Here is a 25,630-nt window from a genome sequence, read left to right as displayed (position 1 = left end):
GGCCGGCACGCGCTGCCGTTGAGATGAGCCTCCTGAGAGGAACTGGCCAGGAAGGGAGGGCTGCCGGAGGGGTGGAGGCTGGAGAGGGAGTCGGGGCTCCTGGGGCGGTATTGGCCGTGTTCTGGGGCTGTTGTTGTGTTGAGGCGTGCCCGAGAGGCACCGAACGCCTCTGTGGAGCTGGGCGCTGTTTGCGGGTCCTGGAAAGCCATTCTGTTGTGCACTGGAAGTGGCGAGTCGTGTGGTTATGCGAATGGTGTCCAAAGTATATGGTGGTGGGTTGTTGTGAGTGCTGGGACTTGAACTCTTACTTGGCATTTTTTGTTGTTGTTGTTGTTCAAGGATCACTTGAGCCACAGCTCCACTTCTGACTTTTTGCTGGTTCACTGATGACAAGTCTCTTGGGTTTGTCAGCCCAGGCTGGCTTTGAACCCTGATGCTCAGATCACAGCCTCATGAGTAGCTGGGATTACAGGCATGAGCCCCCAATGCCTGGCCCAGAGCTTCATTGCCAGTAGCTCCCTTGGGGCTGTTGTCAGCTTGTAACAGAGCTGTCCTCCAACACTGCACCCCGGGCCTCTCCCCTGAGACACCAGCGGTGTCCCCCTCCCCACCGACCACCCTCCCCCAGAGCTGAGATCAGGTTTTGATCCCTGTTCTCCAGGAAAGTCAGAGTGGTCACTGCATGCTTTCTGGTTTTGTCTTTCAGATGATGGACGCGATTAAAGGAACGATGACAGAGATTTACAACGATCTTTCCAAAAACACTACCGGCAGCACCCTCGCCGAGGTCAGAGGCGCGCGGGGCTTCCTGCTTGCTGAGCAGGTTGCGGGCTGTAGAGAGGCGGCAGCAATGGGGCGCTGGCCCGCAGAACCCCAGAGTCAGGCTCCAACACCCCACTTGGTTGTGCTAGCTGTGGGTGCTGACAGCCTCCTCTCTCCTTAGTCGCGTGGCCTAAGCTGTGGAGACTTGATGTGCTCTGTGTGGTTACTTCGTTTCTTTCGTATGCAGGTCCTGGGGCTTGAACTCAGGGCCCGGGTGCTCTTCCTTAGCTTTTGCCGTCAAGGTTAGTGGTGTTTTACTGCTTGAGCCACAGCTCTACTTCTGGCTTTTTGGTGGTCCCTTGGAGATAAGAGTTTCACAGATGGACCTCTCCCCAGGGCTAGTTTTAAATGCGATCCTCAGATCTCAGCCTCCTAAATAGCTAGGATCACAGCGAGAGCCACCAGCAACCTGGCCTGATGGAGTTCGGTTGGAATCAAAAAGCACAAAGCAGGGTCTGCCAACCCCCACCCCCTGGGCCAAACGGGAAACCACGTGTTTTGCTTCTTTTATAAACTTGGGACCTGGGTCTCTTGTCCACGTCTGGAATTTTTCTACACGAGCGGTCCCAGAATTTGTGTGATGGAGTTTCAGTGATGACGTGAGGCCTCAGAAACCAAGTGGGTGCTGATTAAATACCGCCACGAGCCTCCGCTCTGTCCGGCTTCTGTGTCTCTTGTCCTCATCCCAAATGAGTTTTCCCCGGATGTTTGGTGTCCAGAGAGACTGGCCTTTGCAACGTCAGGTGACCGGCAAGAAAAGCCAGCCTCCCCGGCCTGATTTTCCAAACCCCGATTCCCCCAGCCTGTAGGCTGAGCTGTGGGGAGCCCAGGGCGGAACCAGGCTGCCCGAGTTCTTGGCCAGCTGTCTGCACTGCTTCCGCTTGGCCAGGCTGAGCGTTGGGGCTCTGTGGGGTGGGGTGCGGCTTGCCGGTGGCCTTCACGGACGCCTGCTCTCCTCCTTCCAGATCCGCAGGCTGAGGATCGAGATCGAGAAGCTCCAGTGGCTGCACCAGCAGGAACTCTCAGAGATGAAGCACAACCTGGGTGCGTGCGGCTGGCCCTGGGGTCCGCCCTGAGCAGGACTGGGTGTGAACCTCTTGATTCCTTGGGTTGGGGACCGCGTGGAGGGTCCAGCCTGGACAAGCCAGGTGCCAAGGAGGTGTGGGGTGCTCCGCTTTCCTCTCTGAAAGTTCAGATGGTTCCCGACTTGGAATGAATGGCTCAGTGGTGTTGAACTTTACGATGATGCAGAATAGTATACACCGAGGAAAAAGCCTGCTTGGGATTCTCTGTGCGCCTCCTTCCCCGAGCTGGGGACGGGCAGGCGCGGGCACTCTTGGCGGCGTGGCTCTGAGGATCACGTGGCCTGCCCTTGGGGAGGCTGTGGTTGTCGGGATATGGGTCAGCAGGTCAGGTGAACAGTCTGCCCCGTCCCCTGCAGAGCTGACCATGGCTGAGATGCGGCAGAGCCTGGAGCAGGAGCGGGACCGGCTGATCGCTGAGGTGAAGAAGCAGCTGGAGCTGGAGAAGCAGCAGGCGGTGGACGAGACCAAGAAGAAGCAGTGGTGTGCCAATTGCAAGAAGGAGGCCATCTTCTATTGCTGCTGGAACACCAGCTACTGCGACTACCCCTGCCAGCAGGCACACTGGCCCGAGCACATGAAGTCCTGCACCCAGTCAGGTAGTGCCGGGGCCCCCCCAGGGTGGCCGGAGTGGGTGGGTGGGCCCTGGGTGCCGAGCGGGGCATGGGGACCCCAGGACCAGTGCCAAGGGAAGCCCAGCCCGGCCCCATTGCGCATGCGTGCTGACCACTGCAGATGCCATTCACAGGACTACACGGGCACACCCATAGCCTTTGCTTTCCTCTCAGTCCAGGGGTATTCCTAAGCACCCCATAGTACACAGGGAACCCCAACCCAGCGTGACATGGCCCCAGTCATCAGTGGCACTGACTTCGAGAACTGTTGCTTTAGTCACTTGTGGTACTTGAACTCAGGACCTGGGTGCTGTCCCTGAGCTTTTCAGCTCTAGGCTAAGTCTCTACCACTTGAGCCACATTGCCACATCCAGGGTTTTTTTGTTGGTTAGTTGGAGCTAAGAGTCTCAGCTACTTTCCTGCCCAGGCTGGCTTCGAACCATGATCCTCAGGTCTCAGCTTCCTGAGTAGCTAGGATGACAGGAATAAGCCCCCAGTGCCTGGTAACTGTTGCTTTTTCACGCTAACACTTGATTTACGGCTTTCAAGAATTGGAGTCCCTTTTCATAGGGAAAGGAAGAGTGTAGAGCCGGCCGTGTGCCAATAAAACTTTATTTACAAAGCAAGGGGCGCTGGGATGATGGGCGTGAGCGAGCTGTCGGCACCTGGTCCCTGCGGATGTCCACGGCTGCCCCCAGCTCTCCGCCCTTGGGCCCGGGGTTGCGTGGCTTGGGGATTTGTGTCCGGTGCTTGTGCAGAGGCCCCGGGCCTCTCTGGCCCCCAGTTCTCTCTGTACCTTGCGGCTGTGGAGTGTGGTGGCAGGTCGCGTCGCCCTGGTGGTGTGGCCCCCGTTGCATGGGTGGGGTTGCCATCTTTGCCCTCCGGAATTGACGTCCATCGTGAATGGCTCAGGAGGAACAGATCCACCTTGTCACACAGACGGGGCCCCTGGGGGCCGGCCGGGTGGGGCCGGGACACCCCGGCCGTGGGTGTGAACGGGGTCCCGCGGGGAGGGCAGCGTGGTCTGAGCGCGCCTCGCCGGGCCCCGTGTCCCCAGCCACCGCCCCACAGCCAGAGGCCGAGGCCGAAGCGAGCAGCGACGCAGGAGCCAAGTCCTCCCAGGGCGGCTCCGCCAGCGCCCAGTCCCAGGCGACACCTGCAGAGCCGGCCAGCGCCTCCAAGGAGAAGGAGGCGTCGGCCGAGAAGAGCAAGGACAGCGGCTCGGTGAGCACCTTGGGGCCCCATGCCGTACGGGTTCTCCGGGGCGGTCAGACCGCGGGGTGGTGAGTTCCGCATGGGCTTGTGGTGGCCAGGGTGACCGGAGTTCGAGTCCAGGGGGAGGAATGGGCCGCCCGCCTGCCCGCCCGCAGCCGGGGCGTGGCCCCTCCCAGGGCCCCGTGGTGGAGATGCTCGCTCCTCCGGGCCGCACGGGAGCTGCCTGCCACAGGCGGCCGTCAGGCACTCGCAGGGTGGCTTACGTGCACGAGGACCCGAGTTCCTTTTGTCCATCGTGGGACTTGAGCTCAGGGCCGGGGCTCTGTCCCTGAGCTCTTTTTTTTGCTCAAGGCTTTTGAGCCACAGCTCAGTCCACTTCGGCTTGTTTCTTGCTTTTGAATGGTTAGAGAGAAGTCTCACTGGGACGTTTCTGCCTGGGCTGGCTTTGAACCATGATCCTTCAGATCTCAGCGTTCTGAGTGGCTAGGATCCCAGGTGTGAGCCATCGGGCCCAGTGTGATTTTTTATTTTTTTAATTAGTTTAATTTCAGTAGCCACACTAGGTCTAGCGGGGCCGTAACGGGTTGCTGTGGTCACCTGGCCCGTCCCTGTGTGCGCTGTCTGTGACATTCAAATGTAGTCCACGTCTCTTGGTTCTCCTTTGCATCCTAGCTACAGAGTCGGTATCACGAAAAATGAAATTGTACCTTGGTTTCGCTGACTACTGCCCACAAGAGGTTGATGTGAAATCAAGTGAACTAACTTGAGTTTTGACAATACTAGACTTGTTAGGCAGGTGCTCTAACCTTCCAGGTCGAGGTATTTTTTTTTTTTTTTTGCCAGTCCTGAGCCTTGAACTCAGGGCCTGAGCACTGTCCCTGGCTTCTTTTTGCTCAAGGCTAGCACTCTGCCACTTGAGCCACAGCGCCACTTCTGGCCGTTGTCTGTATATGTGGTGCTGGGGAATCGAACCCAGGGCTTCATGTATACGAGGCAAGCGCTCTTGCCACTAGGCCATATCCCCAGCCCTGAGGTCGAGGTATTCTTGAGGTAAGGCCTCATTCTGCCTGGGCCAGCCTGGCCCATATAGTCCTTGTATTTAAGCTGCCCATTGTAGCTGAGACAAGAGGCGTTCATCACGACAGCCAACGATTGGTTGAGATGGGGCCTTGTGAAATTTATTTATTTATGTATTTATTGCCCGAACCAGTCCAGAACCTTGATCCTCCTGACCTTTGCTGCGAGAGCCACCCGTGCCAGGCCCGATGTAAAATATATTTCCTTCTTTGATTCACCAAAAATGGAGAGGGTGGTGGGTTGTACTGGGAGTCGTAGTGCATGTCGTGGACCGTGAATGTTCTAGAAGTGGGGAGGTGGGGTTCAGGGTTGAGTAAGGGGCCGGCCGCCTTGCCACGCCCTGGCCCGGCAGAAGATGCACAAGGTGTGTGATTCCCCCTTCCTGGCCACCCCACACAGAGGACCCCGAGGTGGCTTGTGGGCAGTGGGGTGCACTTGCAGGACTCTTGGGGGGGCCCCCCGAGGATGCCGCTGGCATCCTGAGTTGAGTGCCTCTTTCCTTTTTGCACTTCTAGACCCTGGACCTTTCCGGCTCGAGAGAGACGCCCTCCTCCATTCTCCTGGGCGCCAGCCAGGGCTCTGGTATGTCGACCCTGGCGGGAGGAAGGCCTTGCCTGCTTCTCAGGTCCTGTGGGGGCTGATTTGTCAGGGAGACTCTGGCAGTGGTTTTCAGACGATTTGGAGTCCTTGGGGGTGACCTGGAGCGCCCTGGGGCTCGAGTGTGGCAGGGCAGTGTCCAGGCAGCTGTTTGCACACTTGGGATTTACACGCTGGCTGTGTGTTTATTGAGAGGAACTTCATGTGCCATGGGGTTCAGCGCCCTCAGAGAGTGAGGAGACCAAGACTGTGAGGTGGAGGGGCCTTTGCAGTCGAGCCTTCCCTCTTGGGGGCCCTCTAGTCGGTGTAGGGGTGTGGAGTCTCCTTGTCCCCTCTCCCTAGGGATGTCAACGAGCCAGTTCGGAGACGGGCTGACCAGAGCCCGCCTTCATGGCCATTGTGCCTTTTGAGTGGCCCCTTGCCCCGTGCCTGTGTCGGCTGGGGGCCCATCTGGGGGTCATCTCCGCGGGGGCCTGGAACGGGGGCGCGTGGCAGGCTCGAGGGAGAAGCGGAACCCGGCCCTGAATTGATCACAGGACCTCCCTCCTCCTGTTTTATTCTTGTGCTGTAGCTGGGACGGCAGGTGTGGGCCCTCTCTCGTTCCTTCACTCCTCACAAGCACTCTTATCCATCTTGCTCTAGAGCTCAGCCCCGGCTGGCCTTGAGTTCTCAGTCCTCCTCCGTCAGCCTCCCGAGTGCTGGGATTACAGGCGTGTGCTCCCATGCCTGGCTTAACTCTTGCCTTTACTGTAGTAGTAGGATTTGGTTTGCGTTGGTGCTAATGGGAGAGATGTTTCCTACTAAGGACAAGTTTAATTGATCCTTGTTTGTCGTTGTTGATGAAGTTGTGATGAAAGGTTTAATGTTTACTTTTTCCCTTTTGGCAGGGCTGGGGTTTGCACTTTTTTTTTTTTTTTTTTTTTGCCAGTCCTGGGCCTTGGACTCAGGGCCTGCGCACTGTCCCTGGCTTCTTCTTGCTCAAGGCTAGCACTCTGCCACCTGAGCCACAGCGCCACCTCTGGCCATTTTCTGTATATGTGGTGCTGGGGAATCGAACCCTAGGCTTCAAGTATACGAGGCAAGCGCTCTTGCCACTAGGCCATATCCCCAGCCCCTGGGGTTTGCACTTAAGGCCTCACATCGGCAAGGCAGAGCCATGCCCTCAGCCCTGAATTTTGGTGATTTGTGTCTTTCGGGCAGTACTGGGTTGGAGACGAGGTCTTCACTTTGTGAGATGACAGGCGTACGCGACCGTGCCCGGCTTGGCCTTGGGCGTGGCTTTGCACGGGTTCTTGGGGAGCCGCCGTCCTCCCGATCCCCGGCCTCTGGGGAGCTGATGTGCAGCTCTGTGCCGGGCATCTTCTGTTGAAAAGGGGGTCTCGCAAACGTCCGCCCCGTGTGGCCCCCGCTGGTGCTCCTTCCCGGTGGTCTTTGCGTTAGAAAATCCGCTGGGAGACGTGCGCGGGTGTGTCACCTTCGGTGGCGCAAGGCGGGCCAGGGCTGGGAAACTGTGTCAGAACAGGGCGCTGGGGAGGGGTGGCCACTGCACGCCGGAGGCCGGCCGTGAGATCTCAGTGGTCCAGTCGAGGCGAAGGAGACCAGGACCTGGGCACCAGTTCGGGCAGCCTTGAAGGGTACAGCTGGCCACGGGCGGTTCGGGGCCTGCGGCTGGAGCCCTCAAATCCCCAGCCTGAAGCGCCTCAGGTCCCCGGGGGTGGGGGGCGGAGGCTGCCGGTGAGGGGGCGGGGACAGGAGATGGGAACTGGGCCGGTGGTGGTGGCTGGGTGGGGTTGATCTGGACTTTACAGATCATGCCCCGTTGCCACGGCTCTCCTGGGTCTGTGAGACCCCTCAGCGCCAGGCGCCCCGGTGCTCACACCTGGAATCCTAACTACTCCGGGGTCAGAGGTCTGAGGGTCGTGGTTCGCAGCCAGCTGGGGCAGGAACAGCCACGAGACGCTCGTGTCTGAGGAAGTGGAGGTGTGGCTCACGTGGTAGAGCACCAGCCTTGAGCAAATAAGAAAAAACTGAAGGGACAGTGCCCAGGTCCTGAGTTCAAGCCCCAACATGGGCACCAAAGGAAAAATAAAGTCTCGGGCCAAACCCCCCCCCCTGCGATGTTGCCAGTGCTGAGTGAGGGGCCAGGTCCTGGAATGGCAAAGGGATCTTCTAGGAAGAGAAGTGGGGTGAGCCCCCCCCCCACACCCATCTTGCCCCGCCCCCTCATTTGGCTTCTGAATGCAGATGGTGTCCTGGGTTGATCTTGGGGTCTTCTTTAGAGGTTTTGCTTGGCTGGCAATCCACCCTTGAGCCACACCCACGTGCTGGCTTTTTGCTGGTGTCTTGAGGACTTTTTTTATTTGCCCGGGCTGGCCCTGAACCGCGAGCCCCGGATGTTCGCCGCTTCCTGATGACGGGTGCTCTGCGCTTGGCTTTGCCTTCGGAGGTTCTTGGCGAGGTCCAGTTTGAAGGGTGCAGCGTTGGGGTCCCTCGTGTGACTTTGCGGAGACCCCGCCTCCTCTGTCAGCCATCTCACCCCGTCCCCTGCCCTGTCGGGCCGCCTTCCCTCCGCCTGGCCCTCGGCGGGGCGGCGTGCGTGTTGTCTCGGGCTCTAAGGAGTTGGAGTGTGGAGACCCTGTCACATCACTGCCGCTCAGGCCCTGTCCTTGTGTAGCTGGGCATTGTCCCGAGGTTCCTGTCCTCGTTTTCCTCCTGTATCTCTTTTAATTGTGTGTGTGTGAGTGTGTGTGTGTGTGCACACGCGTTTGCTCGCGCGCCAGCCCTGGGGCTTGAACTCAGGGCCTGGGCACTGGCTCTGAGCTTTTTTGCTCAAGACGGGCACTTAGCCGCTTGAGCTACATCCCCACTTCTGGTTTTCTGGTGGTTAACTGGAGATTAGAGTCTCATGGACTTTCCTGCCCTGGCTGGCTTCGAACTGTGATCTTCAGATCTCAGCTAGTACCTAGCTGTATCAGACTCTACTCCCTCCCTCCCTCCCTCCCTCCCTCCCTTCCTTCTTCTCTTCCTTCCTCTCTCCTTCTCTCTCTTCCCCTCTCCCTCCTTCCTTTCCTTTCTTTCACTTATTCCTCTTTCCTTCCCTCTCCCTCCTTTCTTTCCTTCATTTCTCTCTCCCTCCCTCCTCCATTACCCCCTCTCTCTTCCCTTTTTGGAGACAGGGTCTCCCTGTGTAGCCAGCTGGCTTGCACCGTCCCTGGCCTGGTGCCCGGGACATTGGCGACTGGTCACATGGGGTATCTGGAATGGTGTCACGGGGTGCAGTGTCGGGGCTGGTGTCTGGTTGTGGGGCGCGCGTGTCCCCGAGCCCCAGTTGCTTGTGGTGTCGTGCGTGTCCCCAGCGGTTGTGCCTGTGGCTTGGTTGGCATGTGTAAAAGCTGAATGTGTCAGGTTTGGAGTGCGTGACGCGACGGCGGGGTCACTCACCACGGGGGTGCCAGGAGCCCCCTGGTGGGCAGGCGGCGAGACATGGGGTGCGTGGCCGGCGTCGAGCCGGGGGGCAGACGCTGAGGCTCCCTGTGCTGTCTCTTCAGTGAGCAAAAGGTGTGACAAGCCAGCCACCTGCGCCCCAACCTCCACCGACCGCCAGCCGCACCCCACCTACCCAGCCCACAAGTGTAAGTACCACTGCCGCGGCCCTGTCCTGTGTGTGTCCGTGTTCCTCGCGTGTCCGTCCTGTGGGGGGAGGGCGGGCCTCACCGCGCCTTCCTACTGCGTTCCGGGGCCCCTGGGGCCAGGCCTCAGCTTCCTGTGACCCCAGCACAGGGAGGATGTGGTGAGCTTTGGCACCCTCACTGGGGGGGGCGGTTCTCATGCACCCCCAGACCAACAACCTTCCTCCCAGACCCCTCGAGAGGAGCCCACAGCGTGGGCGAGTGTGCCGAGGGGAACTGGGGCTCTCAGGGAAGACTCTGCCCCCGCCCGGCCTGTCTCCCAACACTGCCCAACTTGGGTCCTCTGTGCTAGGCTGAGGGGAGCTTCCTGAGTGAACCCCGAGATCTTTAGCCCGCTTGGTACCCCTGATCAAACACAGCTCTTGTCAGCCTGCCGCTGCCCGGGGCTTGGCAGGAGAGAATGGTCCTCATGAGGAATTCGGGGGGGGGGGGGGGAGAGGGCTCCTCTTCACCTGCCCCAGCCGGCAGGACTGAGCCTCACCCCTCACTTCTTTCTACCCCTGCCCCCCGCCCCCGCCCCCCGGAGAATTAAACAGGAAGGACACCAATCCGTGCTCTCGGGGATAGGCCGCCGGGCACCGAGCGGTGCGCGGCTCGGGCCTGGTTTGGGGCTGTCGCCTGGCCTGCTCGCTAGCTTTATTTTCCTTTCTGTTCTTTTTTAATGGCGGTAGTGGGGCTTGAACTCATGGCCCTGGGCACCAGCCATTTCCTCTTTTCTCACAAGGCTAGAGCTCTACCACTTGAGCCACAGGTTCACTTCCACCTTTTTGTGGTTCACGGGAGATCAGAGTCTCGGGGACTTCTCCTGCCCAGGCTGACTTTGAACCATGATCCTCAGATCTCAGCCTCCCCGCTGAGTAGCTGGATGACAGGCGTGAGCCGCCAGCGCCGGGCAGGACCGGCATCGGGTGGCGGGAGCTCTTCCTCGCCTTCGCCTCCTCTTCAGCCAGCCCCGCTCCGAGCCCGAGTGTCCCCGGAGCCATCTTGGGTGGTGGCGTGCCCTCCTTGGGTCCGGGGGCATCTGTGTCCCCTGGCTGGGTCATCCGGCCCGTCCCCCCGCCCAGCACCCTGGCCTCTCCCTGGGGTGGCCCCATGTGCTTTGTCTATAAATAGATGAGGGGAGCCCCCGCCCCTGGCGGGCAGCCCGTGCCGGGATCTGGTGTCCCGGGTGGGAATGGGGGGGTGGGGGGGGGCAGTGCTCAGCCCTGATGTGAGCGTCTGCAGTCCTGGGGGGACGGCGGGGTGCGTGCGTGGGCGGAGGCGGGTGGGTGAGCCCTGCCTTTGTCCCGCAGATCACTCCCGGAGCAGCAAGAGCGGGACCCGGAGCGGCGGCGGCGGCGGCGGCGGCGAGGAGAAGCGCAGCTCCACGCGGGCGGAGCACGGCGCCGGCGCCAAGAGCCTCCTGGCCAAGGAGACGCGGCTGGACCCCTTCTGGGACTAGGGCGCCCCGGGACGGTGGCTGCCCTCGGCGGCCCCGCGCCGCGCTGTACACGTGTACACTTGTGGATAGCCCCTAGAGCGCCTGCCCCTTTATATTTCTATGGACGTTTAACTTATGAAAAAAAATGACAAAGCAAAAACAACATACGACGAAAAACCCTACGGCCACCGGGGACCCCCGGCCCGGGGCAGGTGGCGGGGGGGGGGGGGGGATGGCCGTGACCGCTCCCCAGAGGCGAGCCCCTGCCACGGCGGGGTCCGGAGGTCCAGGCCGGCCGTGCACGCGGGGCTCCACTCCGAAGCCATTCCCCGCCCCCCCCCACGCCAGAGGCCGCGCGTGAGTGATTCGTGGGATTCCTCCTCAAAGGGAAACCAGTACCCTTGTTTACAAAAAGATCTGTGGGAAGCACCCTGCGCGGCCCACGGACTCGGCTTTGCCCCGTGATTCTCCCTCCCCGTGGGAGCCGGGTCGCGGCCGGCGCACGTCCCGTGTTATTTATGACCGCGTGAGCGCCGCGTGTTGAGGGAAGCACGAAGCCCAGCCGTGGGCAAGGAACCCGGGCCTGTTCCACGCACGCGCGCGGTCTGCCATCACGCCACGGACGCGCGCGGGAGGCGATCTGTGTATATGAGAACATTAACTGTACGATATCATTCCAGTACATTCTGTTGTACATTTTAGTCTTGTTTACTTTCCATTGTCGATAAGAGGATGCGAACTGTACAGTTTCCAGCTAGTCTCCCCCCCCCCCACTACCCCCCATTAGAAAAAAAGAAGATACTAGAAGAAAACCAGAGACGGAGCGAGCGACAGGGAGAGAACAGTTGTGAATTGCAGTTGTCAAAACAAAAACTAGCCTAGCTGGCCTTATTTGTGAGGCATAATTGCTTTTAGCATATGGAAGTATTTTTTCATATTTTCTTTGTATAAAATTTGTATTAAACTTAAATATCTTTTTTGATGATGGCGTCTGTTTGTGACTGAGCCAGCGGACTCACACGGAGCTGCCTCTGGGGCCCTCTCCCCAGTTTTCAGATTCTTCACCTTTAAAAAAAAAAACTTCCTGTCAGTGGTGGGGCTTGAACTCGGGGCCTGGGTCCCGCCCACGAGCGCCCTTGCTCAAGGCTTGCCCTCTACCGCTTTGAGCCACAGCTCCACTTCCTGCTTTCCTGTGGTTCATTGGAATTTCCTTTCCTGCCTGGGCTGGCTTTGAACTGCAATCTTCCTATGTCAGCCTCCTGGGGAGCCGGGATTACAGGAGGAGCCTGCGGCACCCGGCTTTGCTTAGGTTTTTCTGTTCGAGGCTGGCACTCTACCACTTGAGCCCCAGCTCCATTTCTCCCGGCTTTTTGCTGGTTAATCGGGGGGGACGAGAGTCTCGCTTCGCCGGGAGCACCGTACGTGTCCGCGTGTCGTCGGTGATGTGGGCGACGGGATGGGTTGGGGGGGCTGCTTCTCACCCCACTCCCAGCGCGCCTCAGAGGCCGAGCCAGCCTGCAGGAGAGCTCGGGCCCCTTCCTGTGGGTCTGGGTTCTTGTGCCTGTGGGAGGGGGTGCAGGGTCAGGCCACACCCACCAGCTGGCTGGGGTTCTCGTCATGCTCATTTTTGACCCCAACTTTACTATTGAATTTCTTTATTGGTTGGTGCCGGTCTTGGGACTCGAACTCGGGTCTGGCGTGCTGTCCCTGGGCTTTTTTTGGCCAGTCCTGGGGCTTGGACTCAGGGCCTGAGCACCGTCCCTGGCTTCTTCCTGCTCAAGGCTAGCACTCTGCCACTTGAGCCACAGCGCCGCTTCTGGCCGTTTTCTGTATATGCGGTGCTGGGGAATCGAACCTAGGGCCTCGTGTATTCGAGGCAGGCACTCTTGCCACTAGGCTATATCCCCAGCCCCTGTCCCTGGGCTTTTGTGCTCAAGGCTGGCTGGCGCTCTACCACTTGAGCCACAGCACCACTTTGTTGTTGGGTGATTTTTGTTGTTTGTTTTTGGTGGTTCTTAGAGATAAACATTCTCGGGAACTTTCTTTCCCGGGCTGGCTTTGAACCATAATCTTCAGACCTCAGCCTCCTGAGGAGCCAGGATTACAGGCACGAGTCACAGGATCCTGGCTCTACTGTTGAAACTCGGTTAGAAACTGTACCCAGTGAGCTCCTGAGTACAGAAACAAATCCCGTCTCCCTAGGGTATGTAAACCACCTTGACACCTGTGCCATGTTTAAGCTTGAGTACAGGAACAAGTATTGGAACAGAATATTCAGAAAAAAATTGGGGACCCATTGCCCATGCGCTACCCTGTCAAGACATCCTGTCTGCCGGGAGTAAGTTCCTGGGCAAGCTGACCCTTACTGGCCATCCTGGGGCCGGAGTCCATCTCTGGTGACTGAGCTACTTTCCTTCAATCAAGCCTGCTTCCTGGTCCACTCCACCTGGAGCTGGCTGCGGCGTCGTACAACGCCCTCTGGTGGCCACTGGCGAGCACAGCCTCACTGGTGCTGGGCTGGCGTCCATCAGCCCCATTGGTGGGAAAATGTGACCCAGTCCAGTCCGTTTAGCTTTTACCTCACCCAAGCCTTATTTATACAAAAGACCTACAAGCTGGGTGCTGGTGGCGCACACCTGTGACCCTAGCTGCTCAGGAGGCTGAGATCTGAGGATTGTGGTTCAAAGCCAGCCCAGACAGAAAAGTCCGTGAGAATCATCTCCAAGACCACCCCCCAGCCAGAAATGTGGCTCAAGTGGTAGTTAGCTTTGAGCAAAATAACCTCAGGTCCAGCACCCAGGCCCTGAGTTCAAGCCCCAGGATGGACACACACACACACACACACACACCCTATAGTTTCATTTCTCAGGGCTCTCATGAATGGATGATTTTGCTCAAAGATTTGGGCGGGGGAGGGGTGCTAGTCCTGAGCCTTAAACTCAGGGCCTGGGCACTGGCTCAGCTTCTTTTGCTCAAGTCTGGCTCCCTACCACTTGAGCCACAGCACCACTTTGGGCTTTTTCCGTGTATGTGGTGCTGAGGAATGGAACTCAGGGCTCCATGCATGCTAGGCAAGCGCTCTACCACTAGGCCACCTTCCCAGCCCTTGCTGGAAGCCATTAAGAGGCATTCCCCAGGCTTGAGGCCAACCCAGCAGCCACTCAGAGAGAGACATGCCTCTCTCTGTTCTCATTTGACTGAACACCAGTTTACACTGGGTTTTATTTTGCAACTGAACAAAACCACCCCAAGAGTGGGAGCCAAGGAGCTGCCGTGAGCTTCAAAATGTAAACGTGGTTTTATTTTACGCCTTTTGTCCGTCACAAAGTTCCACTTCCTTTCCGTGTTCCCCTCTTCCAAGAAAGCAAGATGTCAGCATAAGGCACAACACTGTCCGCGTGGTGTGATGGCAGGAGGGGTCTTGAAAACACGAATAAGCCGGGGTGTCCCCGGCAGCCCCCCGACTGTCTTCCTTACGGATGTCCAAGGAATGATGACCCCCCCCACCCCTAGCACCTCGTGGAGAACTGTGACCCCCTGTGTGCCAGTTCAAAACCCAAACCAACCACTAAGAAAACCAAGACAGGTACGAGGGCACAACACAGTCACGAGATTCGTCCATAAATTAAGAAGAGAAACGAGCCCGCCCCCGCCCCCGCCTCCGCCGCCTCCTCTGTCCCCATGACTGCAGCCTCCGCTCCTTGGCCGAGTCTTGGGGCAGGACGTGGCTTCCCGCCAGCCCCGGTCACCCAGGCTGCCTTCCACTGGCACTCCGCTCCGCCGGACGCCGGACGCCGGCTTGAACAGGACGGGCACTTCTGAGGTGGCGGTGGAGGCGTCCCCAAGGGCGGAGGCTGCCTGGTGTCCTGTGTCCAGGTGTTGGGCTGTCGCGGGGAGGCAGGAGGGATGAGGATCTTAGAGCAGGTGGAGCCCGTGACACAGCTATAAATACTCCAGTTCCAACGCGTGGCGCAGGGCCTCCAGGTCAGCGTGGCAGGACACCCGCCAGAAAGGCATGTTGTGCTGGGACATACAAGGGGCAGGTTATACGGGCCCTGACCTCGCGGTCGCGCACCCACCCCAGCGTCATGCCCTAACCCCGCGATCACACACCGACCCCCTGCGACCACACACTGCCCTGTCATCATACACTGACTGACCGACCCCATGATCGTGCACTGACCCCGAAATCACACACCGACCCCCCGCGACCACACACTGCCCTGTCATCATACACTGACTGACCGACCCCGAGACCACACGCTGACCCCCGCGGTCACGCACTGATTCCACAATCGCACTGACCCCGTGCTCACACGCTCCAGTCCCAGCCCCCGGGGCTCTTAAGACCCAGAGATCTGACCAAACAGACTGCACTCTTGACTGCTCTGTAGTCACGTGACACAGCTCGTCTGATTTGCTGCCACTCACTGGTGGTTTGTTTGGCCAGATACAAGTTGTTATTATTTCCTGGGTTTCTTCCCCCAATTTATTTGTAAAGCTAGACAATAGACTTTAAAAAGAGGGGAGCCCGCCTTATTTGCAGATTAAGCACACACAGTTTTGGGCCAGGTGCAGTTTTTTTTTTAATTAAGTAAAAAAATCAAAAGAAATGACGAGCCAGCGGCTGGCAGCCGGTGCCTGTGACCCCAGCTACTTGAGAGGCTCAGATCTGGAGGTTTGAGGTCAGATGGAGCAAAGGAGCTTGAGACTCGCTTCAAGCAATAGCTGCACGTAGCGGCGCATGCCTGTCGTGCCAGCGATGGCGGGAAATTAAAATAGGAGGATTGTGACATTGGGGGGAAAAAATGAAGACTGTCTCAAAAATAGGCAGCATTATTGCCACCACCACCAAAAAAAAAAAAAAAATTCAAAGAAAAATGTTGAATTCCATCCAGCACACACACTTTGTCAGGGGTGTTTAAATCATTGTGTGATTTGCCCCGTGTTTTCCTCCTGTCTTCCTCCCAGGAATACAATGCACCCTTCAAAAAGCAGCCCTAGGTGCCACCGTGAGCCTGCGCAGGCTTTGCTCAACGCCCTCTCCTGGCTCGCAGACCCGCAGGTACCGGCGTCCTGGGCGCTCAGGAAAGCTGCTGCGTCTGCCTGGCCGGGCACCCAGGGCCGCAGCTGCGGCTGCGCTGGCTCCGCCTTCGGAACCCGGTTCCCCGGGGATGTTCTCCACTGGCATCCCCAGCCAGGCGCGCCCTGATTCCCGCCTCCCCTCCGCCGGGGTCTCCCTCCACTCGGTGCTCCCCGGGCTGCGTCCTGTGCACTGGAGCCGGCTCACAGTCAGGGCCCCGCCAAGGCCGCCCCCCCCCCCCCCCGCTGGAGCACAGCAACCCCCCACGCAAGTCCTGACAGAGGAGGAGCAGCTAGCCCTCGAGCAAGGGGCCGTGTGCAAAGGCAGGGCTTAGGGCCGGGGGGGGGGGGCACCCTCCTCCAGAGAAGAGCCATCTGGCCAGGGAAGAGAGCCCTGTAAAATGTCTGCAGCACCCCCTTCCAGAACTTTCTCTGGACCCCAGGGAGCTGGCTGACTTCATGGCTTTGTATATTTTGCATTTCCTTGGGATTTGCTGCCAGGGAGGAGCGGGGCGGCCAGGACCCCCGAGTTAAGCTCCGCGCCATTAACAGTGGGCGTCCCGGGCCGGGGTGGAGGTGGGGCGCGGCTCTCTGGGGTGCTGTTGGCAGATCCAGAGCCGGGGCTGGGCAGCTGCTGCTTTCCGCCACAAGCCCCTCTCCCCCGCCCGCCTCTCCGGGAGCGCAGATGCCGCCTTGCTTGCTTTCTCATTAGCTTAATGCCGCCTTTATTAACCCGCGTGAAGCGAGGGGCCTGCACGTGCGCCAGGCCCACGGGCGGGAGGGGGAGGCCGCCCCGGCCAGGGAGCCCCGGGATTTGCAGAGGAAATGACTTGAGATGCTTCTGCCGTTTGCAAACGGAGAAACAGGAAAGAGGGGCCGCGCTGGGGCTCACTTGGGAAGAAGGGGGAGCAGGAGACCACCCCCCCCCCCCGCACCGTGAATCACCACGAATCACCATCCATCCATCAATCACCTTCTTTGCCCCTTGCTCCTCTTCCACCCCGTCGCCAATGACGACATAGACGGCTTTGCGGCCGAACCTCTGTATGATCCTCTCGAAGCAGCTCTCCTTTCCTGCGTGGCGGACGGGGTGGGGAGACGGAGGGTGAGGCTGCCTGCACCCCAGGCCAGCGCCCCCCCCCCCAACCCGTGATCCTCCCTCCCATCCTCACACCCAGTGCTGGGACCCAGAGAGGTTGAGCAGTTCCCTCAGGAAACGCCGTTGCGTTTGCACGAGGCTGGGCTCACGCGTGCACAGGAATGGGTCACAGGTGGGGGTGAGCCCTTGGGTCCCGCACCCAGCAGGGCACAAGTGGATAGAACCCACAAACAAACAAACACAAGCCAAACAAATCCCCCCCCCCAAAAAAAAAATCAGGCCAGGGGCGTGGCTCAGCGCACATGGGCCTCAAATTCCATCCCAAGCAACCACGAAGAAAAAGTACAAGGCTAAGAAGTTTTAGCCGGTGCCGGTGCCTCACGCCTGTAACCCCAGCCACTCAGGAGGCTGAGGGCAGAGGACCGGCTGACTCTCATCTCCAATTACCCCGCCAAGAAGCCGGAAGTGGTGCTGTGTGGCTCAAGTGGGAGCACCAACCTTGAGCCTAAAAGCTCAGGGACAGCGCCCGGGTGCTGAGTTCAAGCCCCAGTACTAGCACATACATTGCTATTTTCCCACAATTTAAAAAGAAATAAAAGAACAGGTGCAACCGTGGTACTCTCTAGATACCACGTTGGAAAAGAACTGTCCTACTTGTGGGTGGGGCGGGAGGGGAAAACTGGAAGAGAGCCAAGGAAGGGGCAACACGGCCCGAAAAGAAATGTACTCTTTACGTGACTCGTGGAACCGTAACCCCTCTGCACATCACCTTTGTAATAACAATACCGAGGAAGTGAAAAGCCCAGTGTAGTGGCACACACCGGGAATCCCAGGTCCTGGGAGGTGGAGGCGGGAGGAGTTCAAGCCCAGCCCAGGCAAAAAGTTAGCAAGAAAGACCTCATCTCAACAACCAAAATCCCCAGGGGTAGAGCACCTGGCCTTGCACATGCCAGGCATGGGGCTCAACCCCCAGTACTGAAAGAAGAGAAGAAAAGAGGCTGCAAGGCTCGCGGGGCCTCCATGCCGGCCCCAACGGCAACGGTGACATAAAAGCACCTGACGTCGTGGTAACGACTGGGAAAATTCAGACCTGGCCCCAAACCCCACCCAACTGTGTTAAGAAAACGCCTCCAAACCACCAGCAACTGAGCTTTTGTTTGGTTCCAGAAAGAAAGAGAAAGGTTAACACTTCCAACTGTAAACGTCTCTGTGCCGACTCTGTGTGTGCATGCACACGTGTGTGCGTGCACGCGTGTGTGTGTGTGTGTGTGTGCGCGCGCGAGGTATTGAGATCGGAACTCAGGATCTCCCGCTTGCTGCTTGCTCGGCTTGCGCTCTGCTGTGTAGCCGCGTCTCTGGCTTTCTCGTACGTGTGGAAGACACGGGGGGATGGAATAGTATCAGCTCCCCTCCCAAGCGACATCCCTGAGAAAAAGGGCCGGGAGGGGGGGGGGGGCGACAGTGCAGATCACTGGCCCTGACGCGGGGCGCTTGGCTCCGCTCACTCGGCCTGCTTCCCGGGGAAGGGGTTTGAGTCACGTTTGGGGGCCCCCTGCCCACCTGTCTTGGTAGCGCTGTAGATATTCTCAATGGGAAACACGGAGCCCAGGCCGTACAGCAGGACCTTGGCCAGCGCGGGAATCAGCTGCGTGGTGGTGACCAGGACGTTGACACAGTTGGGCCTGAGGACAAAGGAGATGCTGGGTCAGATCCCAAGGCCCCACAGGGGGAGGCCTGCCGTGGGTGGGGGCCGGGGGTGGAGCGGGGGTGGGGGGGTGGTCATCTTAAGGCTGGGGGGAGCGGGGAGCCACAGATCTTCCTCCTGGAAGCCCCAAGCTGCCTGCCCCTGCGCGCACTATGGCGACCATGCTCGCCTTATTGGGAAGCCAGTGGTTTGTTGCTGTGTGTTTGCTTCTGTGAGAGCCACACACACCACATCAGCTCCGGGGCTCCGGGGCGGAATGGAGCCCCGTGGGACGAGCACAGGGCAAGGGGGAGAAGTGGGGACTGGGGTGAAGGACGGCTCTGGTCTTTGGAGAGCCCAGAAACCTGGAATCCACGCCGGTAACTCGGGGTGTCGGCCCTAGGAAATGCGTGGAAATGGGGGCGCCACCGCCGTGGGCTGGGAGGAGAGGGGCGGCAGCGGGCGAGCGGGCGGGGCTTGCCTGGAGTTGATGAGCGTCAGCGCCTTCAGAGAGTGGGTCAGCCACAGGTCCGTCAGCGCCTCCAGCTCCGCCCGCAGCTGCAGCCACGCCTCCCTCTTGGGAGCGCCGATCAAGCCTGCACACAGAGGAAGGAAGGAAGGACGAGGTGTGTTAGAAAGGTCCAGACAGAGGCAGGCTGCCCAACACAGCATCAAGACTGTCCAAATCAGAGCACCCCAGAACTAACTCACTTCGATCCAGTGACTCCTCCCCCTATTCTGGGACCAACAGATAGACCCATCCACAGACTGTTCTACCTACCTGTCATCTGTCCATCATGCATCCATCCATCATCCATCTACCCACCCACCATCCATCCATCCACCACCCATTACCCATCCATCCACCTGTGTACCCACCTACCTATTCACCTACCCATCCATTCATCCATCCATCATCCATCCATCTATCCTCCCATTCATACATCCTCTCAGTCATCTATCCATTCATCTACCGATCCACCTACCCATCCATCCATCAGTTCATCCACCTATACACCCACCCGTCCATCCATCCACCCATCCCTCCATCCACCCATCCATCCATCCACCCTATCACAGTAGTGTAATCAGCAGTGAATGTGCTGAGATGAAGAGAACGTACAGATCATGGAGCTTATGCTATTACAGTAAAAACAGTTTGTAAGAGGAAAAAGCCACAACGACTGGCACCCATCAAGTTCTCACTGTGTGCGTGGCCCCGTGCTTTTAGCGTGGCTTGCTTCATTTCATTCCTGCAGCCCCTGAGGGGGGGGCACTAATTTTACTTCTACTTCTTAGGGGCGGAAACAGGGTTGAGGGGGTTGACTGACTTGCTGGGCACAGGAGGAAATAGCGGCGAGGGGGTTGGCAGCTGATCTGGATATTCTGAACTTGACTGTCTTCTCTCAGCCTGGGTCTTAAGATAAAGTCCGGGGCCCAGGGAGTCCTGTCAGGTGTGAGAACCAGTGACTTCCAACCCTCCTTCTGCTTCAGTATCGCCCCTCATGGGGGAAACGCATTAAAAATGAGACTCGGAAGCCAGTCGCCTGGGTGGGGCCTCAGTCACGCATTTCTTTCTTTCTTTCTTTTTTTTTCCTTTATTTTGGCCAGTCCTGGGGCTTGGACTCAGGGCCTGAGCACTGTCCCTGGCTTCTTTTTGCTCAAGGCTAGCACTCTGCCACTTGAGCCGCAGCGCCACTTCTGGCCATTTTCTATATATGTGGTGCTGGAGAATCGAACCCAGGGCTTCATGTATACGAGGCGAGCTCTCTTGCCACTAGGCCATATCCCCAGCCCCAGTCACGCATTTCTTGTTTCTCGTTTTCTGGGGACAGGATCTTGCTAGGTAGCCCAGGCTGAACCCCGCCCCCTTTCAACTCTCAACCATCCTTGCTCAGCCTCACAGGCGCTGGGGTTCAGGCACACAGGACCGGCGCCCGGCACAGGTCGCGCCTTTCTAACCAGCTCTCGGGATGGCGCTCCGGTGCCTGCTCCCAGCAGGCCTCAGGTCGCGTCCCTCCAGGGCCGTGCACTTCCTGCCTCCCCGGGTTCTAGACTGGGCATGGGTGGGGCGTGGGAGCCCGCCTTCCCCCACGCACCTCAGCCCTGGCCCCGGCTGCAGCAAGGACGCCTTCTGGAAGCCCCGCAGGCCCCACCGTGTTCTGGGACCACAGTCTCCCGGAGAAACACGGAAGAGCTGGGGTGCGGGGACTCTCAGCACAGTGCCTGGCACAGGGGTGGGATGGGGGGCCCCCTAGGGGCCGGTGTGCCCTCCCCCGGGGGCCGCCCCCCGTGCCCCCGGGGCCGCTCACCGCCCACGTTGTTGCGGTAGGTGTTGTACATCTCCTTCACGCGCCGGTAGCGGAAGGCCAGCTTTCTCATCCAGTCCACGCCGCCATGCACGCCCGCGCCCAGGCACAGCCCGGGCCCCGGCGCCGAGCTGTGGAAGCCGTCCGTGGAGAAGTTGTAGGTGCTGGGGAGGGGACACGGGTGGCGTTAGTGTGAGCAGACCAGGCCCCGTAGACCCGCCACGGGCCCTGGGGTGCCACCGGGTCGCACAGGGCATCGAGCACTGGGGGAGGAGCGGGGCCCTGGCTTCGAAGATCCCCAAGAATCTAGCCTCAAATAAAACGCTGATTCAGCCAGGCGTCCGTGGCACAGGCCTGTAATCCTAGCTACTCAGGAGGCTGAGGTCCGAGGATCGCAGTTCAAAGCCAGCCGGGGCAGGAAAGTCCCCCGATACCCTGGCCTCAAGCCATGAGGGCGGTGATCCCAGCCTCCCGTGTGGCAGGATCTCAGTCGTGAGATGGCACACCCACCTGGTCCTACGATGGGTCTAGAGACGAGGAATTCTAATAACTTTGGATATGGAACGGGCCTTTTAGATCTCCTAGGGGTGAGCCTGGGATTCTCCAGCCCTTCTTCTGCAAGCTGCCTCATTTCCTGCAGCTTCACCTGACTTCTAGAATCTGTGTCCTAAGAGCGCTGTCCCTAGAAACTAGACACCCACTTCAGCACTCAAGAATTGGTTTTGAATATCACCTGCATCACTTTAAAAAATGTACAAGGAGGGGCTGGGAATATGGCCTAGTGGTAGAGTGTTTGCCTCGTATACATGAAGCCCTGGGTTCGATTCCCCAGCACCACATATATAGAAAATGGCCAGAAGTGGCGCGGTGGCTCAAGTGGCAGAGTGCTAGCCTTGAGCAAGAAGAAGCCAGGGACAGTGCTCAGGCCCTGAGTCCAAGGCCCAGGACTGGCAAAAAAAAAAAAAAAAAAAAAGTACAAGGAAATGGATGTAAGCAAACCCTTGAACAATGTGTACCAAGCACTTTAGTGGTGGTGATTTGAGGAACTGATTTTTGAATTAAGAAAGGTGAGTTCATCCATCCATCCATCTACCCATTCATCATCCATCTACATTTCCCAACCCATCATCCACCCCCACACCCATCATCTACCCACCCACCCATCACCCATCCACCCATCATCCACCCACCCACCCATCACCCACCCACCCATCACCCATCCACCCATCATCCACCCACCCACCCATCACCCACCCACCCATCACCCATGCACCCATCACCCATCCACCCATCATCCACCCACCCACGCATCACCCACCCACCCATCATCCACCTACCCACCCATCACCCATCCACCCATCATCCACCCACCCACCCATCACCCACCCACCCATCATCCACCTACCCACCCATCACCCATCCATCCATCCATCATCCACCCACCCATCATCCATCCAAAGTATTTTCTGCCTCAAATTCCTACCTTAAGTCCTGGCCATTGTCATCAGATGAGACATCGTCCACGTGGATCTGGTCACAATCCTGTGAAAAATTCGCCAGAAGAGAGAAGAGCAGCAGTGAGTTGTCTTTGGGAGTGGACTTCGGGGGGGGGGGGGGCTTGTCTAGTCTGTCCTGGTCCCCCCAGCACTGGAGAAGGAGGAAAGGAAACCGCTCTCCCAGACAGAGTGGAGGGGTGAGCTCAGCTGGAGTGGGGGGAGGCAGGAGTCTTGGGGTCTCGTGTGGGTTTTCCACTCTATGTCAGAGGCTCTTTCTTTTGGGTCTCCTTATAAATGAGCAGGTGACTAGAAATAAAATGTGTATATTTCATCATCCCAACCAAGAGAGTTTTGCAAGGAAAAGAGCAATGTTATTAATAGGACATGGTGGGTAGACACAAGACAGGACTTCCCAGCACCCAGTACCCAGGAACAATGGGGGCCCTGGCTGCGCGTGCCTGGTTCAGGTGCCTGCTGAGCTTGGAAAGCTCTTCCCCTTCCATGGGGTGATATCTGAAGTCTCCAAGCCTCAGCTTCTGCACCCCATGATCCTACCAGTGACTCACTCAGTGAACGCTTGTCACCTGCCATTCAATCACTGTGACCTGTGACCCACGGACCCCCCCCCCCCCACCACCACTTCCTTCCTTTCCTTAGACCCATTCCAAGGCCTCAGTGGCCCCAGGCACCCAGGACTGCTGGATGCTGTGAGTCTTTCTGCAAGTCCAGAAACTTCTCTGGGCAGTCTGCTTTAGAGGATGAAGGTACAGCCAAACTCCTGGGCTGAGATGATGGGAGCATTCGTGGAGGAGCTGGCAAACCAGCCTCTACATTACCAAATTATAAGTGTGTGTGTGTGTGTGTGTGTGTGTGTGTGTGCGCGCGTGCAGGGTGTGTGTATTGGTGTGGGCGTGGATGTGGGCGCTAGGGTGTGTGCGGTTATCTAGGGGTGTGTAGTTGTATGTGTGTAGATGTGTGTGTACCTGATGGTACTTGGGCTTGAATTCGGGGCCTGGGTGTGGTCCAGAGGCTCCACTTCCAGCTTTCTGGTGGTTAATTGGAGACAGGAGTCCCATGGCCTTTCCTGCCCAGGCTGGCTTTGAACTGTACTCCTCAGATCTCAGTTTCCTGAGTAGCTAGGGTGACAGGCGTGAGCCACCTGTAAACTCAAGGGATGGCTCTCTGTGTGGATCTACCTGTTCCTCTGTCTCTGTCTCTCCAGCTCTTTCGGGGGGGGGGGATTGGTGCCACCGGCAGGGCAGGGCCTGTATCCCGACCCCCCCCCCCCCCCGGGTTGGCTTACTTGCAGCTACCTGGAGTTCCAGCTCTGCAGAGCACATAGAAGCAGCCAGGCCCGATGCCCACATGCTCATGAGCTGGCTTTAGGAGACAAGCCCAGAAATAGAGAAACCAGGAGGCAGGGCGATCTCCCCCTCCCCAGCCGGCAGGGCTCCGCGGGCCTGCGTCAGGGGAAAGGCATGTGGGAAGGCTGTTTTCCTCATCTGCCAGGGGATTGCCGGGGCGCTACACGGCGACAACAGTAGCGATCACATTTCGGATTTCATCAAATACCACGACGCCCCGCTAGACGCTACCTCATACTGCACCGGCTGACCCGGATAGAGTTACCTGCGGGGCAGGGCCGGGCCGGACACTGCGCAGGGCCTCCGGCAGGGGATGCCGACCTAGCGCCGCCCAGCCGTGCGGGGGGGGGGGGGGGGGGCGGGGGGGAGAGGCTCCCCCGTGGGGCTCCTGCGGGAGCCGCTGGCACGGGGAGAGGAAGGGTTCATGGCCCCTGTGGGGACCCGTCCAGGGCACCCCCTGCCTCGGGGAACTTCTGCAAAGAGCTTCAAAAGGCCACCTCTTGTAACAGGGAGACTCCGGCTTCCTCCCCCACCCCCGGGGGGCCACGCCCGCATCTCCACACCTCCACAGACGCAGGCAGGCACCGTGGGGGCCTCCACATCCACGCGCAATGTTCTAATGACCTGCGGACACCTCAGCAGCTCTATACACACAGGGGCCTCCGTGGGAAAGGAAAGATCTAGACCGTCTGCACCTCTGGCAGGGAGCAGCAGCTCAGTGCCAAGGCACTGGGGCTGGTCTGTGGTCAAAGGGGTTGTAGCCTTATTGAAAGCTCCGTGTGCGCGTGCGCGTGCGCGCTGGGGCTTGAACTCAGCCACACATGCTTCCTTTGCTTTTTCACCCAAGGCTGGTCCTTGACCACTTGAACCATACCTAAACTCTATTTTATTTTTATTTTTTTTTTGCCAGTCCTAGGGCTTGAGCTCAGGGCCCAAGTGCTGCCCTGGGCCTCTTCGTGCTCAAGGCGAGCGCTCTACCACTTGAACCACAACTCCACTTCTGGCTTTTTCTGAGTGGTTTATTGGAAATAAAGACTCTCACAGACTTTCCTGCCCAGGCTGGCTTCAAACCATGATCCTCAGCTCTCAGCCTCCTGAGTAGCTAGGATGACAAGGGTGAGCCCCCTGAGCCTTGGTCTTCCCTTCTGACTTTTGGTTGGTTAACTGGAGGTAAGAGTTTCACGAACTCTTTGCAATCTGGCCTCAAATCTTGATCCTCAGATCTCAGCCTCCTGTTAGCTAGGATGATAGGCACAGCTACTAACACTCAGCTCTGTGACTTTAGTTCTTTATTCCGATTTCTGCGGTCTTCCCCGTGTGTGTCTGTTCGTGTCTCACAATCCCACCCTGGCCACCACCTGGAACTTAGTCCTCCTGTCTATCACCCGGGCTCTTCTAGGCTGTGACTGGCTGACGACCGAGCCCCTGCTGGGTTAGCATGCGTAGACCATTGCTAAGTGGGATTTGTGTGGTTTGCTCCTGGAGGAGCTGCTGTGGGGCTTTGATGGGGATGCCCGGAAGTGGGGGGGGGGCTTCTCACTTCCTGTCCCCAGTGCATGCTGTCCTCGTGCCCCACACTGCGCGTGTGGATCGGGGCCACCCGGCTCTGCTGGGGGTTCTTCGTTTTCCTCCATGCCCAGCTCCAAGGAAGGAAGGAAAAATGAAGGAAGGAAGGAAGGAAGGAAGGAAGGAAGGAAGGAAGGAAGGAAGGAAGGAAGGAAGGAAGGAAGGAAGGAAAGAAGGAAGGAAAAGGAAAGGAAGCTACGTGACTCTCACTTGGGCTGCAGAATCCATGTGAACTGTTTGGAGATCTGTCTGTCCTCCCCACCGCTTGTTATGCGTCCCCTTATCCTGTCAACATGGACTCCTGGATTATTTTATACTTCAAGTTGAAACGCAATGTAGTGCCACGCGCCAGTGGCCCACGCCTGTCATCCTAGCGACTCAGGAGGATGAGATCTGAGGATCGCAGTTTCAAGCCACCTTGGGAAAACAAATCCATGAGACGCTGGTCTCCGATAAACCAGAAAAAAAGGGCTGGAAGTGGAGCTGTGGCTCAAGTGGTAGAGCACCAGCCTTG

The 25,630-nt window shown here is 58.5% G+C and overlaps 2 protein-coding genes across 22 annotated transcripts in view; one reads left to right on the top strand and one right to left on the bottom strand.

The window, feature by feature from the left end:
* Zmynd8 (zinc finger MYND-type containing 8) overlaps positions 1 to 11,498 on the top strand; it is an 83,196-nt gene extending 71,698 nt beyond the window's left edge. For all 21 annotated transcript variants that reach the window (XM_048349576.1, XM_048349575.1, XM_048349569.1 and 18 more), the window contains 7 exons: positions 707 to 787; positions 1,788 to 1,866; positions 2,264 to 2,503; positions 3,576 to 3,742; positions 5,326 to 5,392; positions 8,956 to 9,039; positions 10,389 to 11,498. In XM_048349576.1, coding sequence (XP_048205533.1) covers positions 707 to 787; positions 1,788 to 1,866; positions 2,264 to 2,503; positions 3,576 to 3,742; positions 5,326 to 5,392; positions 8,956 to 9,039; positions 10,389 to 10,537 — 867 coding nt within the window. In that variant the 3' untranslated portion in view covers positions 10,538 to 11,498. The remainder of the gene's footprint in view (positions 1 to 706; positions 788 to 1,787; positions 1,867 to 2,263; positions 2,504 to 3,575; positions 3,743 to 5,325; positions 5,393 to 8,955; positions 9,040 to 10,388) is intronic.
* Positions 11,499 to 13,703: 2,205 nt separating this feature from the next.
* Eya2 (EYA transcriptional coactivator and phosphatase 2) overlaps positions 13,704 to 25,630 on the bottom strand; it is a 98,236-nt gene continuing 86,309 nt past the window's right edge. Inside the window, exons 10-15 of the mRNA XM_048349581.1 lie at positions 22,174 to 22,232; positions 20,694 to 20,854; positions 18,863 to 18,977; positions 18,258 to 18,379; positions 16,572 to 16,672; positions 13,704 to 14,539 (exon numbers count right to left, since the gene is read on the bottom strand). Coding sequence (XP_048205538.1) covers positions 14,459 to 14,539; positions 16,572 to 16,672; positions 18,258 to 18,379; positions 18,863 to 18,977; positions 20,694 to 20,854; positions 22,174 to 22,232 — 639 coding nt within the window. The 3' untranslated portion in view covers positions 13,704 to 14,458. The remainder of the gene's footprint in view (positions 14,540 to 16,571; positions 16,673 to 18,257; positions 18,380 to 18,862; positions 18,978 to 20,693; positions 20,855 to 22,173; positions 22,233 to 25,630) is intronic.

The sequence above is a fragment of the Perognathus longimembris genome, chromosome 6 (assembly GCF_023159225.1).
Source record: "Perognathus longimembris pacificus isolate PPM17 chromosome 6, ASM2315922v1, whole genome shotgun sequence".
NCBI classification, from domain to species: domain Eukaryota; kingdom Metazoa; phylum Chordata; class Mammalia; order Rodentia; family Heteromyidae; genus Perognathus; species Perognathus longimembris.
Note: the sequence above shows the minus strand (reverse complement) of the source record. Positions and strands in the feature narration are given on the sequence as shown.